Source organism: Drosophila mojavensis, unplaced genomic scaffold (assembly GCF_018153725.1).
Source record: "Drosophila mojavensis isolate 15081-1352.22 unplaced genomic scaffold, ASM1815372v1 contig_74, whole genome shotgun sequence".
Lineage (NCBI taxonomy): Eukaryota > Metazoa > Arthropoda > Insecta > Diptera > Drosophilidae > Drosophila > Drosophila mojavensis.
The window spans coordinates 10185347-10200258 of record NW_025318899.1 but is presented as its reverse complement, the minus strand read 5'-3'; the positions used below and the strand labels follow the sequence as shown (position 1 = coordinate 10200258).

The window sequence follows — 14912 nt, the reverse complement described above, 5'->3', positions numbered from 1 at the left end:
CAAATAAACTTTTTAGCAGCTTCAGCCAGAGTTTACCTGAAATTTATATGTTTAAAAGAGACATACATATTCCATTTAAGCCCCATCATTCTCAATACCTGCAGCGGTATCAAACAGATCTTTAATGCCACAAATAAATTGATATATTATTGGTTAAACTTTCCAACCAGGTCTCCTCGCACACCGCTCACCCCACGCCCCTCGCCCCTCGCCCCTCGCCTGCTCCCATTCTTTCTTCTTCGTCTTTTTGTTCAGTATTTTCTGTTTGTGTTTGCAAATTGTTACGTCTTCCAACTAGCGACTGCTCCAGTAAGCAGAAATTGTGAATGTTGTCGATGAACCCACTCACTCAGATTGAGACTCCGATACGAATTCCGGCCAAAAGCAGGCGACATGGCAGAGCGGTCAGTCGTCCGCTGTATGGCATGGGTATCAAATGTCAATTCGGATGGATTTATGACTTATCAGTCGGCCATATACTACTACGTATATATAGGATCGCAAAGGCCGGCGAAAAGTGCTGCCGTGCGAATTTCTCAGCTATAAACATGCAAATTAAATGAGGTATAAAAAATACAGTTTGTTTTTTTTTTTTTTTTTACTTTTTCGATTATCATTTTTGTTTCGGTTATATTTTTGTCGCTTTTTGGCTATAAACTAGAAAACATAAAGTTAATAAAAATACAAATACAAATACAATATTTACATCGTAATCAAGATTTATATAGCTAACAGATACATGTACATATCTAGATGTAATCAGTCGATTTATATATGCACAGACACACACACACACACACACACAAACACACCTGACATTTTATAGAGTTAATATGGCTGTGAACGATGTGTGTGCGTGTCGTGTGTGTGTGTGTGTGTGTTCGGATTCGGGCTAATTCAGCTTATGGACTAACATAACTTATGAGGAGAAGAGTTTACAATTTAAATAGTTATTGATAGCATCGACGAACATAACATAATATTAATAGTTGTTTCTCGTTTTATATTCTCATATTTATATATATTTATATTTATATTTATGTGTTTATAATTTAAGACTTAATTGAACAAAATATCACAATTATTAAACAAATAAACGTACAATTTAACATGTTTGCTTCTCTTAAACTTAAAGTTCTCCTTTTAGATATATACAATTTTAACGGAACGAAACGAAACGAGATGAAACGAAACGAAACGTAACGTAACTATGCAGATGTCTAACAGTTAACTAGTTTCTTGCTTTTGGAATGCATTTAGTTGGATGTTTCTATCTTACCAGCTAGCTGAGGGTGTGTATGAGAGAGAGAGAGAGAGAGAGCGAGAAAGAGAGAGAGAGAGCGAGAAAGAGAGAGAGACAGATACAAAAGACAAGCAGGCGTAACAAACAACAACAAGGTAGATTTTAATCGCAGCCAACTAATCTGTAGCAATGTTCAGTTCTGTCTGGTTCTTTTTCTGTTTCCTTGCAATTCTATTCTTCTACACGTTGCACGAGTGTGTGTGTGTGTGTGTGTGTGTCTGTGTCTCCCTTGTTACTTTGGCAGTTTGATTTTGCCTTGGCCCAAGTAAACGACAGTTTAAGCCAACAACACACGTGCGAATCTACCTGGCCAACTTCTGTGCAGGCGAATGCAGTTAACAATTAGTTTTTGGCTAAGAAACTAGGGTCAATACTGCAGCTCGTATTAGCCAATTTAGTTACGCTTAGTTAACAACTTTTTGATAGTTGTTAGCGCAGCCACACACACACACACACACACGTACACACCCACACATGCCATAAATCAGTGTTGCCAGATCATCAGCAAACTTGCTCTGGCTTCACGCTGACCTTTAAGCAAGTTTCTGCTTGGCCAGAGCTTAGCCTGCCACAGTTGACCTCCCTTGTGGGCCAATTTCAGCGCGTAGCTTTGCATGCTGCTTGATCTTTTAGCCCGGCTAACCTTAGCGCCCGCCGACACTCTCGCCACGTGTAGCTGGGGCCCAAAAACAGAAAACTCTGTCTGTGTAGGAGTGTGTTGCAGCTGCCAAAAGTCTGCCACAGCCATAGCCAGAGAACATGTCTAGGTATCTACCTCTCTCCCTCTCCCTCTCCATTTCTCTCTCTCTCTTTCAGTTCGTCTGTTGCCGGTCTAGTTCTACGTCTGTGGCCGTGTCCGTCCGTCTCTATGCAGTGGCCCTGACGGTGTCGCTCGCCTCACTTTTTGTTACAATTTCTTTTCATTCTGCTCGAGCTGTGCCTTTTATTTTTTTGTTTTTGTCAGTTTTTGCCCAGACATGAGCTCAGTGATGTTTCGCGTTGCCTATTTTCTATGCCCCACACACACACACACACACACAATCAGACACACGGCTTGTTACAGTAAAATGCAGCAGTTAAGACGAACTAACGAGTGAACGTTGCAACAACATACGAATAGAGTGCGCAAGAGAGAGAGAGAGGGAAGAATGGAAGAAGCTAAGAGAAAATAACAAAATGAAGGAGAGAGAGAAAAATTGTTTTGGGCCTTGGCTGCGTCTGCATCGCATCGACTGGTTGCCGCTGCAGTGTTGCTGTGTTGCATGCAACATCAATTTTCTGAATCTTGCTGCGAGCCAGGAAACTGAAAATAGCTTGCCGTAAGAAAACAGAACAGGGCCAACAACAATTGGCTCCGTTCTACACCCGCCCCGAACCGCTGTTGCCAACTATTTGGTATTTTACTGTTTACAGTTGTTGTTGTTTCATTCTTGCTGCTGCTGCTGCTGTTGCCCCCAGCTGCAATTGTTGTTGCTGCTATTTGAACATGTAGCTAGGCTTTTTATCGCTAAACGCTTTTCATTTGCATATTTGGCTCCGACTCTTATTTTATTTGCAGGGAAGCTTTGCTAAAAAGCTTTGCCAATTGCGGCTCGCTCTGAGCCTGGCATCAAAACGGGTTTCAAGCCAAAAGCCGAAACGCAAATTGCCAACAATATCAAAAAAACTAGATTTAATTTAGTTTCAACTCCTTAATTCTCTGCCTGTGCGTCTCCCTCTTTCACTCCCTCTCTCTCTTTCTGTCTTTAACAATAGCTTGAAAATGAGTTTTGTTTGCCTTTCATCCTTTTCAAGCTTTCTCTCTCTTTCACTCGCCTGAACTTTCTTTGCAACTTTTGCTTTTTGAACCAGTTAGGAACTGAACCAGCGCTGAACTGAGTCAAATGTGAACTTTCAAGTGACTTCCTGCTGTCCCTCTCTATCTCTAACTCATTTTGTCTCTTTCTTTTTGGACTTAAGCTTAAACTCTATTAAGCCTTAACAAAAATTCTAATTAGACAACGAAATTGCATTTCTTTCTCTCTTTTTACCTATCTCACTCACTCACATGTGCAAATTGCGCGACGCTGGCGTCGGCTGCGACGTCCCCTGCGGCGGCAGCGGCAGACTCTGCTGCTGTATGCCGCCCGCCAGGGGAATCATCTGTGGCTGGGCGCCCGGAACAACACCTCCGCCGCCGCCTCCTCCTCCTCCTCCGCCGCCCATGAGCAGCGCTGCCTGCTGCTGCTGCTGTTGGTTGTTGTTGTTGATGTTCGCATTGGAGCGATGCTGCTGCTGTGTGGAGGGCTGTCGCCGGAAGCTGCCCGGCTGCAGGGGCAGCGGAGGCGGGGGCAGCATGAACTGCTGCTGATGATGATGCGGATGCGGCACAGAATGCGCTGCATGCAACGGCAGCTGCTGCTGCTGCTGCTGGAGATGCTGCTGCTGTTGCTGCTGCAGATGGTGATGATGGTGGTAGGCGGGATGGTTGATGGGCGCATGGCAGGGCTGGCCCGAGCGCTGGGCGTGGTGCGAGGAGCTAACATCGGGCAGAGCGAAGCGCAGCTTCTGCCAGAAGAGCTTGTCGCCCCACTGCAAATAGGTGTTGGTCTTCAGGTAGAGCCGCAGATCCGGGTCCAGCTCCTTCTGCGGCACCTCGCCGAGCACAATGACAATGAGGCGTCGCCGGCGATCGCGCAGCACCGACTGATGCGCCGACTTGAACTCGAAGCGGCACCACTCCGACTTGATGAAGTTCTCGGAGACGACCATGATGGTGCGTCGACTGCTGTCGATGGCCTGGACAATGGTCTCGGGCAGGTAGCCGCCCACGGGAAAGTCGCGCTGATGCAGGCACAGCTTGTAGCGGTGCTCGCCCAGCTCCAGCATGGGCGCCAGCTCCTCGTTCACGAACAGCTCATCTTTAGACGAGTACGAGATGAATGCATCGAAGAGCTTCTCCCGCTCGTTCTTGTCCACATCCTTCTGGCCGTTGTAGAAGAGGCGCACGCCGAACCGCGAGTGGCACCAGACGCGCATCTCCTGCCGGAAGATGAACACCAGCAGCGTGCAGATCATGATGAAGATGAAGGCGGTCAGTATGGCCACCAGAATGGGTATGTAGTCCTGCTTGGGCGGCTGCGTGAGTATCATCTTGGTGGAGGTCATATTGCCGCCAGCCGCTTCGCCAGCGCCAGCGCCCGCTCGCTCCGCAGCGTTGAAGCTGTTGTCCAGGCCCAGCTGCAGCGTCTGGCTGCACTGCACCACGGGCAGCGTCTCGCCGGCCGCCGCGAAGATCGCCATCTGCACGGCCTGCTGCTGCGTGCTGTTGCCGGGCATTTCGCAGCGCAGCTGCTGGCGATCCAGCACGTACTCGTGCCGGTTCGTGTAGTCGCGCAGCTTGTCAATGAACTCGCACTGGCAGCTCCAGGGATTGCCAGAGAGACGCAGCTCATTGAGGTAGCTGGGCAGGAAGTTCCACACGGCGAAGGTGCCAATGGCATTGTGATCGAGCCGCAGGATCTTCAAGTGGTACAGGTGGGTAAAGGTGAGCGTGTCTATGGTCGCAATGGCGTTGTGCTGCAGGTAGAGCTCTTGGAGATTGTCCAGACCCTGGAACTCGTTGCCGTTGAGCGCGCTCAGCTGATTGTTCTGGAGCTGCAGCACCTCCAGCTCGAGCAGGCCGTAGAAGGTGCGATTGTGCAGGGTCTCGATGCGCGAGTGATTCAAGTGCAGCACCTTCAAGCGCTTGCGTCCGATGAACGCATGGCTCTGCAGCTCCGCAAAGTGATTGCCATCCAAGTAGAGCTGCGTGGCGTCCATGGGTATGTGCGAGGGCAGCGAGCGATCGTAGCTGGCGCGACTGCAGTCGACCACATTGGAGGTCCAGGACTGATCGTGATAGCAGGAACAGCGATCGGGGCACTCCATTTTGCAGTCGCAGGCCTGAAAGTCGCAGCAGTGGCAGAGGGCAAAGCAGTGCGACTCGTATTTGCATAAGAAGTCATTGGACTTGGCCTCGATCAGCGAGAGATGCGTGGCGCCGCGTGCATAAGACAATTTGCAATAGATCTGATCGAGATCCATGAGCTGCGGCTGCGTGCGTGACTCCCGATTGATCTTCTGCAGCCAATCGAGATTGCAATCGCACTGGTAGGCATTGTGGCCAATGTAGAACTCGGGAATCTCGCGATCCTCGGCAATGGGGGACAGTCGCAGGGCGTTCGGCTCCAACGTGGTCAGCTTGTTCCGCACGAGATCGACGCGCGTGAGATTGGGCTTCTTGAAGAACGTATAGGGCTGTATCTTGCTGATCAGATTGTCGTTCAGATAGAGCACCTCCACGCTGTTCGGTATCGAGCTGGCCGTGATCTCGCTCAGCAAATTGTAGCTGGCATCGAAGGTGCTCAGGCTCAGCTCGTTCTCGATCTCGAAGTAGTTGCCCAGCTGCGTGATCCGATTGGCACGCACATCCAGCCACTGCAGTCCGATGGGTATGTGCGAATAATCGAATTTCTCCAATCGATTACCCGATATATTCAGCCACACCAGATTGGGCAGCTCGGTGAACAGGCCGGCGATGCTCTTCAGCTGATTACCGTCCAGCCGTATGGCCTGCAATTGGGTATTCCGCTGCAGCGCGCCCGCCTCGATGGACTTCAGCTTGTTGCCCGACAGATTCAATATTTGCAGTGAGCTCATGCGTTCGAAGACGCCTCGGCGTATATGCGTCAGCGAGTTCTCCGTCATGCGCAGCCCATAGAGATTCTCCAGTTGAGTGATGCTCGTGTTCTCTATTTGCGTAATCATATTCTCGCCCACATCCAGCGTCTTCAGCAGGGGCACATGGACCAGCGCCTCTGGCACCGTCTGCAGCTTATTGTCGTTCAGATGCAAATCCTGCAGCTGACTGCAATTGATCAAGGCACGCGCATCCAGGCGCGTCAGCCGATTGTAGTCCAGGGAGAGCACTTGCAGATTGTTCAGGCCCTGCAGCGTGCGCTGCTCGATCACAGAGATGCGATTGTTGGACAGGATCAGCGTATGCAGATTGCCCAGATCGGCAAAGATGCCAGCGGGCAGCTGATCTATGTAGTTGCCCTCCAGCTTCAGTACTTGCAGACTGGCCAGCGGCCGGAAGATGTGCGCCTCCAGTCGACTGATCTTGTTCGCCGACAGATCCAGCAGCACCAGCTGCTTCAATCCCACAAACGTGGCCGCATTGATCCACTGCGAGTTGAGCTCATTGTTGGCCAGGTCCAGCACCAGCAGCTCGGCCAGCTCGCCAAAGATGCCCGGTGCCAGCACATTAATCGAGTTGTTCTTCAAATATATCTCCTGCAGCTGCTTGGTCTCGGCAAACAGCTCCGGGGGCAGCGAGGTCAAGCGGTTCGCCGACAGATCGACGACGCGCAGCGATATCAGGCCCTCGAATGCTCTATCTGCCAGAAAGCTCATGCTGTTCCGCGCCATGTTCAAGTGGGTCAGCCGGACCAGCGCCGACAGCATGGCCGACGGCAGGCTGACCATCTTGTTGGCGCTCAGATCCAACGACTGCAGCGTCGAGCCGCACACGCGCGACTTCCTCGAGCTGAGCGAGGCGCTGAAGTAGAAGTTGCTGATGTCCTGGATCTTGTTGTAGGAGGCATTCAGGTGCTGCAGCGACTTGAGCGGACAGACCATGCCATCCGGTATGAGCCAAATGTTGTTGAGACTCAGATCGAGTCGCTCCAGCTGCCGGAACTCCACAAAGCTGTTGGAGGCCATCTCCAGCGACATGGTCGACCAGTCGCCGTTGTGCGTGCGAATGGTCAGATTCCTCAGCTCCTGCAGGCCACGAAAGGAGCCCTCCGTCAGATTGCCCAGCTTGCAGTACTCGATGGTCAGATCCCTGAGCTCCACCAGCGAGCGAAAGCTGTCCGGGCTGAGGCTGCTCTGGAAGAATAACGCATCGTTGCACTCCAGACGCAGCCGGACCGTATTATGCGGCTGGATCACACTGAAATTTGTGTTCTCCAGCTCCGAGTTGATGGTGCGCAGATGGCAGACGAGTGTGATGTCGTGCTCCCCGCCGCCGGACCAGCGGCATTCGTCTGGAGCCTGATACAATACCGTTTTGCTCAGCGCCGCCCCAAAAATGGGCATGACACAGCTGGCAATGAGGACGTAGAGCATGTGGCTAGCCAGCATTTTGTGTTTGGCTTATTTCTAGCTACAACTAGCTGGAAACCCCACTCGCGAACCTGGCTAGCTAGCTAGCTGTTTTATGTGCTACTGCTGCTTCTTCTTCTCCTTCTTCTTTAGGGTATTCGGATTTTGATTGTCAGGGGGGGCTGCAGTCGCTCCGTCGTTATATGCAGCCCATTTTGTGAATATTTTGTAGATCTTTTATCGATGCTTGCACAACAATCCACAGCGTGTTGGATGTAATAATAATAAAACACAGCACACAACACATAAAAACTGCTCTTAATTTGCTTTATATATTTTTATCCATATAAATTTTGTTATTCAATTTTCTCGTTTCTTTGCTCTCTTTCGCGCTGACCGTAATCCAAGTGGGGGGTGTGCGATCGCGATACTTTTTTGATTTTGTTTGCTTTTGCTTTAATTTGTAATTTTTTTTTTTTTTTTTGGCTATGATAAATATGTTTTTGTATAACTTTCAAGCACTCTTCGACTCAGCTTCATTACGCGACAGCGTCTCGTTTCGTTTCGTTTTACCGACAACGCGTGCGTTCTCTTCAAAGTCTGCTCAAAAACTGATCACACACTGCGAACGGCAGAGAGCAGCAAGTGCCGCTGAGAAACCGAGCGGGCGAGCGAGCCGAGTCGAACATTGAGTGAGTCTTCGTGCCGCTCAAATTATGCCTTTGGGCGAGCACTCAATGAACACGCACACGCTCACAAAGACTGTGACCGTGCATGAGCAAGAGTGAGCGAGCGAACGGGCGAGCAATAGATACGTATATAGAGCAAGAGAGCGCGCAGGGTGAGCAAAGCAAACAAAGCAAAACTATGCAATGCAAAGGCAAACGCAAAACGCAACGCATTGCACAGTGGGCTCAATATTGACAATGCAATCTTTTGCATGTTTGTGTATGTGTAGCTTGTAAAATGAAGGCAAACAAATATTGTGTGTGTGCGTGAGAGTAGGAAGTTAAGATTAGGCAGGCAGAGGAAGTGAGATCGAGAGATAAGCAGGTGATCTTACAAGTTGTGGATTAGTGAATGAAGAACAATGCTTAGATATGTGATATGACCAACTACAATGAACTCGGATTAGTATATCTTGTATTGGTATATAAAAAAGAGATTATTTAAGGTAGTTAGGTAAACAGATGCTAACTGATATAGACATACATATTTAAATGTATATTATTATTATTTTTCTTTTTTATTTATTTACTTTACTTTACTCCTGCCAATTGATGGCACCCACAGCTTGGCTCCACTATGCATAGTGTGTCCCCTGTCTGTTTCGTTGAGCGTCAACGCCAAACGAACAATTTCCAATGAGACATTGACACTCGTCACACCGGTTAGACGAGTTTCTTTTTGTCCAGCTGAGCCGAAAGTCAAATTGAGTGAGTTTCATATTCAGCGCCGCACTGTGTGAGCGCAAATCCGAACAAAGAGAGCCATTGAGCGATAGCGACGCTGAATTACGGCGAACCGCCTTGAGTGCAAGCGTGAGAGACTTTAACGTTGATCTGCAACACCAGCAACGGCAACGACGACGACGACGGCGGCTTAAGCGACGAGAGCAAAAATAATAATAAAAAATTATTGAAATCAATTGTTAATTCAGCCAATGTCAGTTTGATATACGCGCCATATGTACGTAGTACGTACATACACGCACGCACACACACGTATGTGTGTGTATAAAAAATTGACTGATTTTTCTTGATTTATGAGAGCAGTTGGCTGGGCCTGGGCCTGGGCCTGGGCCACAAACTGATCGCGCTGATCGCTGATCGCGCAACCTGACCGGCTGCTCAATCAGCGCTCAAGCTGCCGTTGCTGTTGCTGTTGCTTTCTGCCTTGGCTAACTGGGCGATCTCTTCTGCTTGTTGTTGATGTTGTTTGTGCTTTGCTTACTCATTATGCTTGTTGGGCTTGAAGCGTTGTAGGCAGATCTCGTTGCATGATCATTGGACCCATATGTCTTAAGCTACACTTTCAAACTTTCCCAAAACAGAAACAAACCAAAATCGTTTCCCGCTAAGTTAAGTTTATTTTTGCTCACTGCTCACAGCTCACAGCTCACTGTGTACCTGTGCGCTGACGCCGTTGCTCCGACAGGTGCTGATTAACCAAACACATCCCCAGATCAGAGTCCGAGTCGCATCGCAGCCTCTGTGCAAGCGATGCGTATCTGTCAGCCAGCCAGTTAGCAGGCCACGGCCACTACCACGGCCCGTTCTCAGGAAAACCCACACCGAAAATGCAGGTAGCCTACAAATTGTCGAAAGTTGACCGTGCAAACATCTCTTGGCGTGTTTCTCAGGTACATCTCATTGCGTACACCTACATACATACATATGTGCAGACGTGCAAGTGTGTGTATTTATCTTTCTTTGGCTAGGATTTTGTTACAAAGGAGTCCTCAATTGTTTGTTCCTGCTTTGTGCCTTTTATCGATCGTACGATCGATCAACTCGGGTGTAAGCCAGGAAGTACTGCAACAAAAAACTGGGCTTAGGCCTTGCCATTGCACAATATGTATGTCGGTGCTCTGTTTGGATTCTACGGGCACAAGGTAACTATATACGGGGCATTGATTCGATTTGATTAGATTAGTTGAGTTCAGTAACATTTGCCCGATGCTCGATGACGGATCACAATTCCCACTCACTCCCTCTCACTCTCACTCTCACTTTGTTGCTCTCCATCCCTCTCTTTCTAGTTTATTTTCTGCTTTAAAATTTGCGCAAATTATTTTTCTTTGTAATCGCTTTGCTTGTCTTGGGCTTTATTGTTGCCCAACCAACAAGACCCAAGTGTTTCTTTCGATTATTGTTGTTGTAGGTGCATATTGCTCATTGGGTCACACTCACAGACCCGAACTCCGTTCCATTATGACTCACGGCATCTGTATAAAGATTTTAATGCCAGCTGCTGCTGCTGCTGCTATTGCCTGCGAATATTATTCGCTATATTGTAATTGCTTTTGCTCTTTATCAATGACAATTGCCGCACAATCGATAGACAACCCTAAAATTGGCTGCCTTTGATGTTTATTGTGGATATTTAAGTGTCTCTTATAACAATCACTGCTGCGCCGAGCCTAGCTGCTGAGCAATGAAGTCTAGCAGGAAATGTTCCAATATAATCTGATATGATGCTATCTTGCCCAACTTCCTTTAAGCTAGCTGCTGGGAAGGGCTGCTGCTGCTTAGCATGTTTATTGAATAAAGCAAAGCGTTTCCATTGACTGTTAGAGATTAACTCTAGTTTGCTGAAATAAAAAAAAAATCATGATTAATATGTAAGACAGATCCCTGCTGAATCAGTTAGTTTTTAGAGAAGGTCTCTAGTAATTAGCAATGTGATAGCTCCCTTGCTCTTATAGTGTATAGTATGTAATATAACCAAGCATCGACTCTGGGTATAGGCCTAGTCCAAGCGCTCTCAGACTCGAGGATAGATCCCTCTCAATTCATCTGCACCTTCAACCTCTTCAATCTAAAGCTATGTGTACTGCTCGGCATATCGCATGATTTTCGAAATAATCTCAATGAAACTCAAATGGAAACTGCAGGAAAAACCTTGCTCGAACAATTAATATGTGTCATGTCAGTGGAATTCCTGAATGCCCAGTGAATGAGTGCCTACAACTCTATATGCTTAAGTAATCCATCTCTCTCTCGCACCCACACTCCCGGCCTCCCGCTCTCCCACTCTCTCGCTCTCCCCCTGTATGGCTCTCTTTGAATAAGTTGGCATTGTTCTTAATTATAAAGCGTTGTCATGTGAGCTTCCCATTCATTCAGTTTGGACAGCCGTCGGAGCAGCTCAGCTCGGCTCTCAGCTGTTCTTTATGTTCTTTATGGCTTGACGCCTAATAAAAATTAATTTAATTTGTCTGTATATGCGACTTCACTCTCTGTCTCTCTTTCTCTTTCGCTATGTATGTGTCTGTGTGTAAGTGGGTGTGCAGTTAACGCTTATGTAAACAGATTCACTTGCAATTCTCGCGTATCGCTACGTATCTGCTGTGCAAAACATATTAATTAGCATTTCCAATTTTGTATGCATATCTTTTTAACTATCTCGTAATGCAACGTTGCACACACTGCACAAACACACACACACACACATGAAGAAGAAGAAGGAACAGCAGCAGTGCAGAGCTGCCTCAGTGTGTGTCTGTCTAGTCGCTTTTGCAGTTCGTGTTGGTCAGCGAATTTTACTATATTTGAATTTCTTTCTTATGTATATAATAATACCTGGTAAAAATATAAAGCGGGTATAAACATATTACTGAAGATATTTATATTTGTCTAGTGATCTATCAAAAGCAAATAGATATTACAGATTATCATGATGATAATCTCATTAATAATATACAAGATATGTATAATCAGGTACATTTTCATTAAATTCTGTATGTGACTATACTACAGAGTATTGGTTAGTCCAGCTAGTCCTGCACATTCAAGATCGGATAGCAAGTCTTCTGGTAGAAAATGCTATTTAGGATATCATATATGTATTATGGAGTAACATATTCCAGAGATTTTAAGACTTCTTTTACAGGCACTAAATACTACTTAGCATATTATAACAAATTATCAGCTTATAGAAAGCAATAATACTAGGTATAGTACCTACAGGGTACGAGCTGGTCTCGCACTTCTATTTTCTGAAACATTCATTCTTGGCTTTAGTGCGCTTTCATACATTTATCGTATGAATTTTCGCGATAGTTGTGTTGCTGGAACTTTGGCATTGCGTCTGGCGCGACTTAACGAGAGCGTAAAAGCGAAAACATCAAAATAAATAGCTAAAAAAAATTAACAAGACAGCGTCGCTTTTTTGTCTGCATCGACCTGGCCATGGGGCCCTCACTGACTGACTGCCTAACTGACTGACTGACAGATAGACAGACGTAGAGACGGACAGGCGGACAGCCGTTGTGGCAACTAATCGAAACGCGTTGCAGCTGCCACAATTCGAGTCGAGTTGAGTCGCGTCGCGTCGAGTCGAGTCGAGCGGCAGTGGTTGCCCAAGTTGTTGCACGACAAAGAGCTTATAGATACTTTTATTTTTAGGCGCGAGTGTGTTTACCTACAATGCGCTCTCCAAAAACTTGGCGGCACGACTCGGCTACGTTCCAACTGGACGCACAGCAAGCACAGAGTCAGAGAAGGAGACGGCGCAGGAGGAGGAGTAGGAGGAGTAGACGGAGAGAGGCACAGAGAGCTTGTCAGGCGACGCGTTGAGACGACACGGACAAACAGGCAGCTCGAACAGGGAACACTGCAACGCTCCTTCACTTGAGTTCATCATGAGAGAGAGAGCGAGAGAGAGGGAGAGAGAGAGCGAGTCGGGTTCGGGCTTGGGCTTTTGTGTTTTCGTTGAGCCAATTGTTAGTTGAGCGGTGCCGCAGGCTGGCAACGTGCACATATAGCATGCACAGGATACACAGAGAGTAGCTCGACTGGTAGCTCTATATAATTTGATGAACAAACAACGACAGCAGCAGCAACAACAACAGCAACAGCAACAACAACAACGAAGCAACATCAACGGCAAACAACCTTGAGTCCAAGCTGACCATCAAGAACATATGCAAAGCATTCGCCCCGCACACAGGCCATTCGTATATTTGCTGATCGTAAAAGACAGCCCACGATATTGTTCGGGGCGTAACGCAGTTCCAAATTAGCATAAGAGAGATACTACGACTACTTCTCTGCGGAGCTGATTCATTTCGAACCCATTAGAATTTGTCAAATTATAGAACTGATTCACTAAATGGCCATGGCGAATGAATGCCAATTCATGTCCAATTAACAATGGGCTGGACACAAGTCTCGCACAGGAAACGGGCATGAATAAGATCTATAGACAGTTGTTCCTATGCGCAGAGAGCGCAAGACGGCATGTAAAGAAGTAGCTCTATGCATGGAATACTAAAGAGAGGGGGGGGAGGGGGCAATTCAATTATGAATTCCATTGAAGATCAGCAGATGATGAGATCAGTTGGCAAAAGAACAAAAAACTCGACTTATGTTGAGTATAAATTCATAAATTCAATAGTAAAACTTAGCTAAAGTGAACAAAGAATGCCTAAAAATGTCAAATAATAGAAATTCAAAGAGTTTCCTAAAAAAACCTAAGCTCTTTAGCTTTACACATAACAAAAGACCTACTCATATGCAAATTGAAATTCATATTAATAATCAGCTGATTTAAAATAAATATATAGTTAGTTGGGTTCGTTTGCTAGCCCAGAAATAATGTAACTAATTACACGCAATTTAACACCAAGCCCAACGTGAGGCAGACTCAGCTGGCTCATTAAGTGTTTCTTTCACTCTGACCCAAATACCAGAAACTAATCAGCCCACTCAATCTTGAATAATGAGCGTGCCCGATGGCCAAAGTGCACTATATCTCACTAATATGTCATCAATTTGCAACTAAAGACAATCAAATCTAAACAAAACAGCGTCAAAACTGTTAACGATCGATAAGAATAGGACGGAGTGCGATCTAGAGAGAAAGATAGAGATAGCGACAGAGAGGGAGCGAAACAATCAAGACACAATATTACATTTTAAAGTTGCATAGACAGCGCTTGATGAGTGCCCAAAGTGAATCAAGATTCCAAATCAGAATAACGAATCACAGATTAAATTACCATGTTTGTTCTTTCAGCTCACGATCAGCCCTATATACATATACCTCTCTGTCTCCGTCGCTGTCTCCGTCTCTGTCTCCGTCTCTGTCTCTGTCTCTTTCAAGTCCAAGTGGACTGCTAATTAAAAGCGAGTAAAACAAAGTCGAAATCAAATAAATTTCTAGCCCAAAATACAAAAAAAAAAAAGGGTAATAATTTCACAGACATTTCACATAAATAACATCAATAGAGCGCGCTGGTCGAAACTTCTTGGAAACGTGGGCCAAAACGTTTTCTAAAACATTCGTATTGTCTGGCTGCTCAGCTGGCCTGCTCTCTCTTCTTCCCTCTCTCTCTCTTTCTATTTTATTTTTCACTCGTTTTTATCAAACACCTAAGAAATAAAAAACAGGTATGATAATAGTAGTCGACTGCGTAATACTCGTTCAGGATTTAAAAGAAGTCCGAAATTAGTTAATTGTCGAGAAAGGGAGAGAGAGAGAGAGAGAGTTTGTGTGTACGAGAGAGAGAAAGAGAGAAATGTGTTATTTTTTATCAACTTAACGAGCTATTAAAAGCCTAGCGGCTATCTAGCAGAGCAGACGTATCAGAAATATCCCAAAAGAGTCAACACAAGTAAACATATATACCAAACCAATATACTCTTTTTACTCGCATGCACCATCATCATGAAAAGAAAACAAAGCAAGAAGAAGAAGAAACATCATTAACATGTCGTAGATACGCGCCGAGATTCAAAGTTTGATTCTTTTGCTG

At 46.3% G+C, this 14912-nt stretch overlaps 1 protein-coding gene across 1 annotated transcript; it reads right to left on the bottom strand.

The window, feature by feature from the left end:
• Positions 1–701: 701 nt before the first annotated feature.
• Positions 702–8058, bottom strand: LOC6582003 (toll-like receptor Tollo). The gene has a single exon (XM_002007680.4). The coding sequence runs from the start codon at positions 7469–7471 to the stop codon at positions 3347–3349; it is 4125 nt and encodes a 1374-aa protein (XP_002007716.1). The 5' UTR covers positions 7472–8058; the 3' UTR covers positions 702–3346.
• Positions 8059–14912: the final 6854 nt, after the last annotated feature.

Bases quoted from the DNA above. Each gene is read 5' to 3' on its own strand.
- LOC6582003 (XM_002007680.4), bottom strand. From the start codon at position 7,471: ATGCTGGCTAGCCACATGCTCTACGTCCTCATTGCCAGCTGTGTCATG.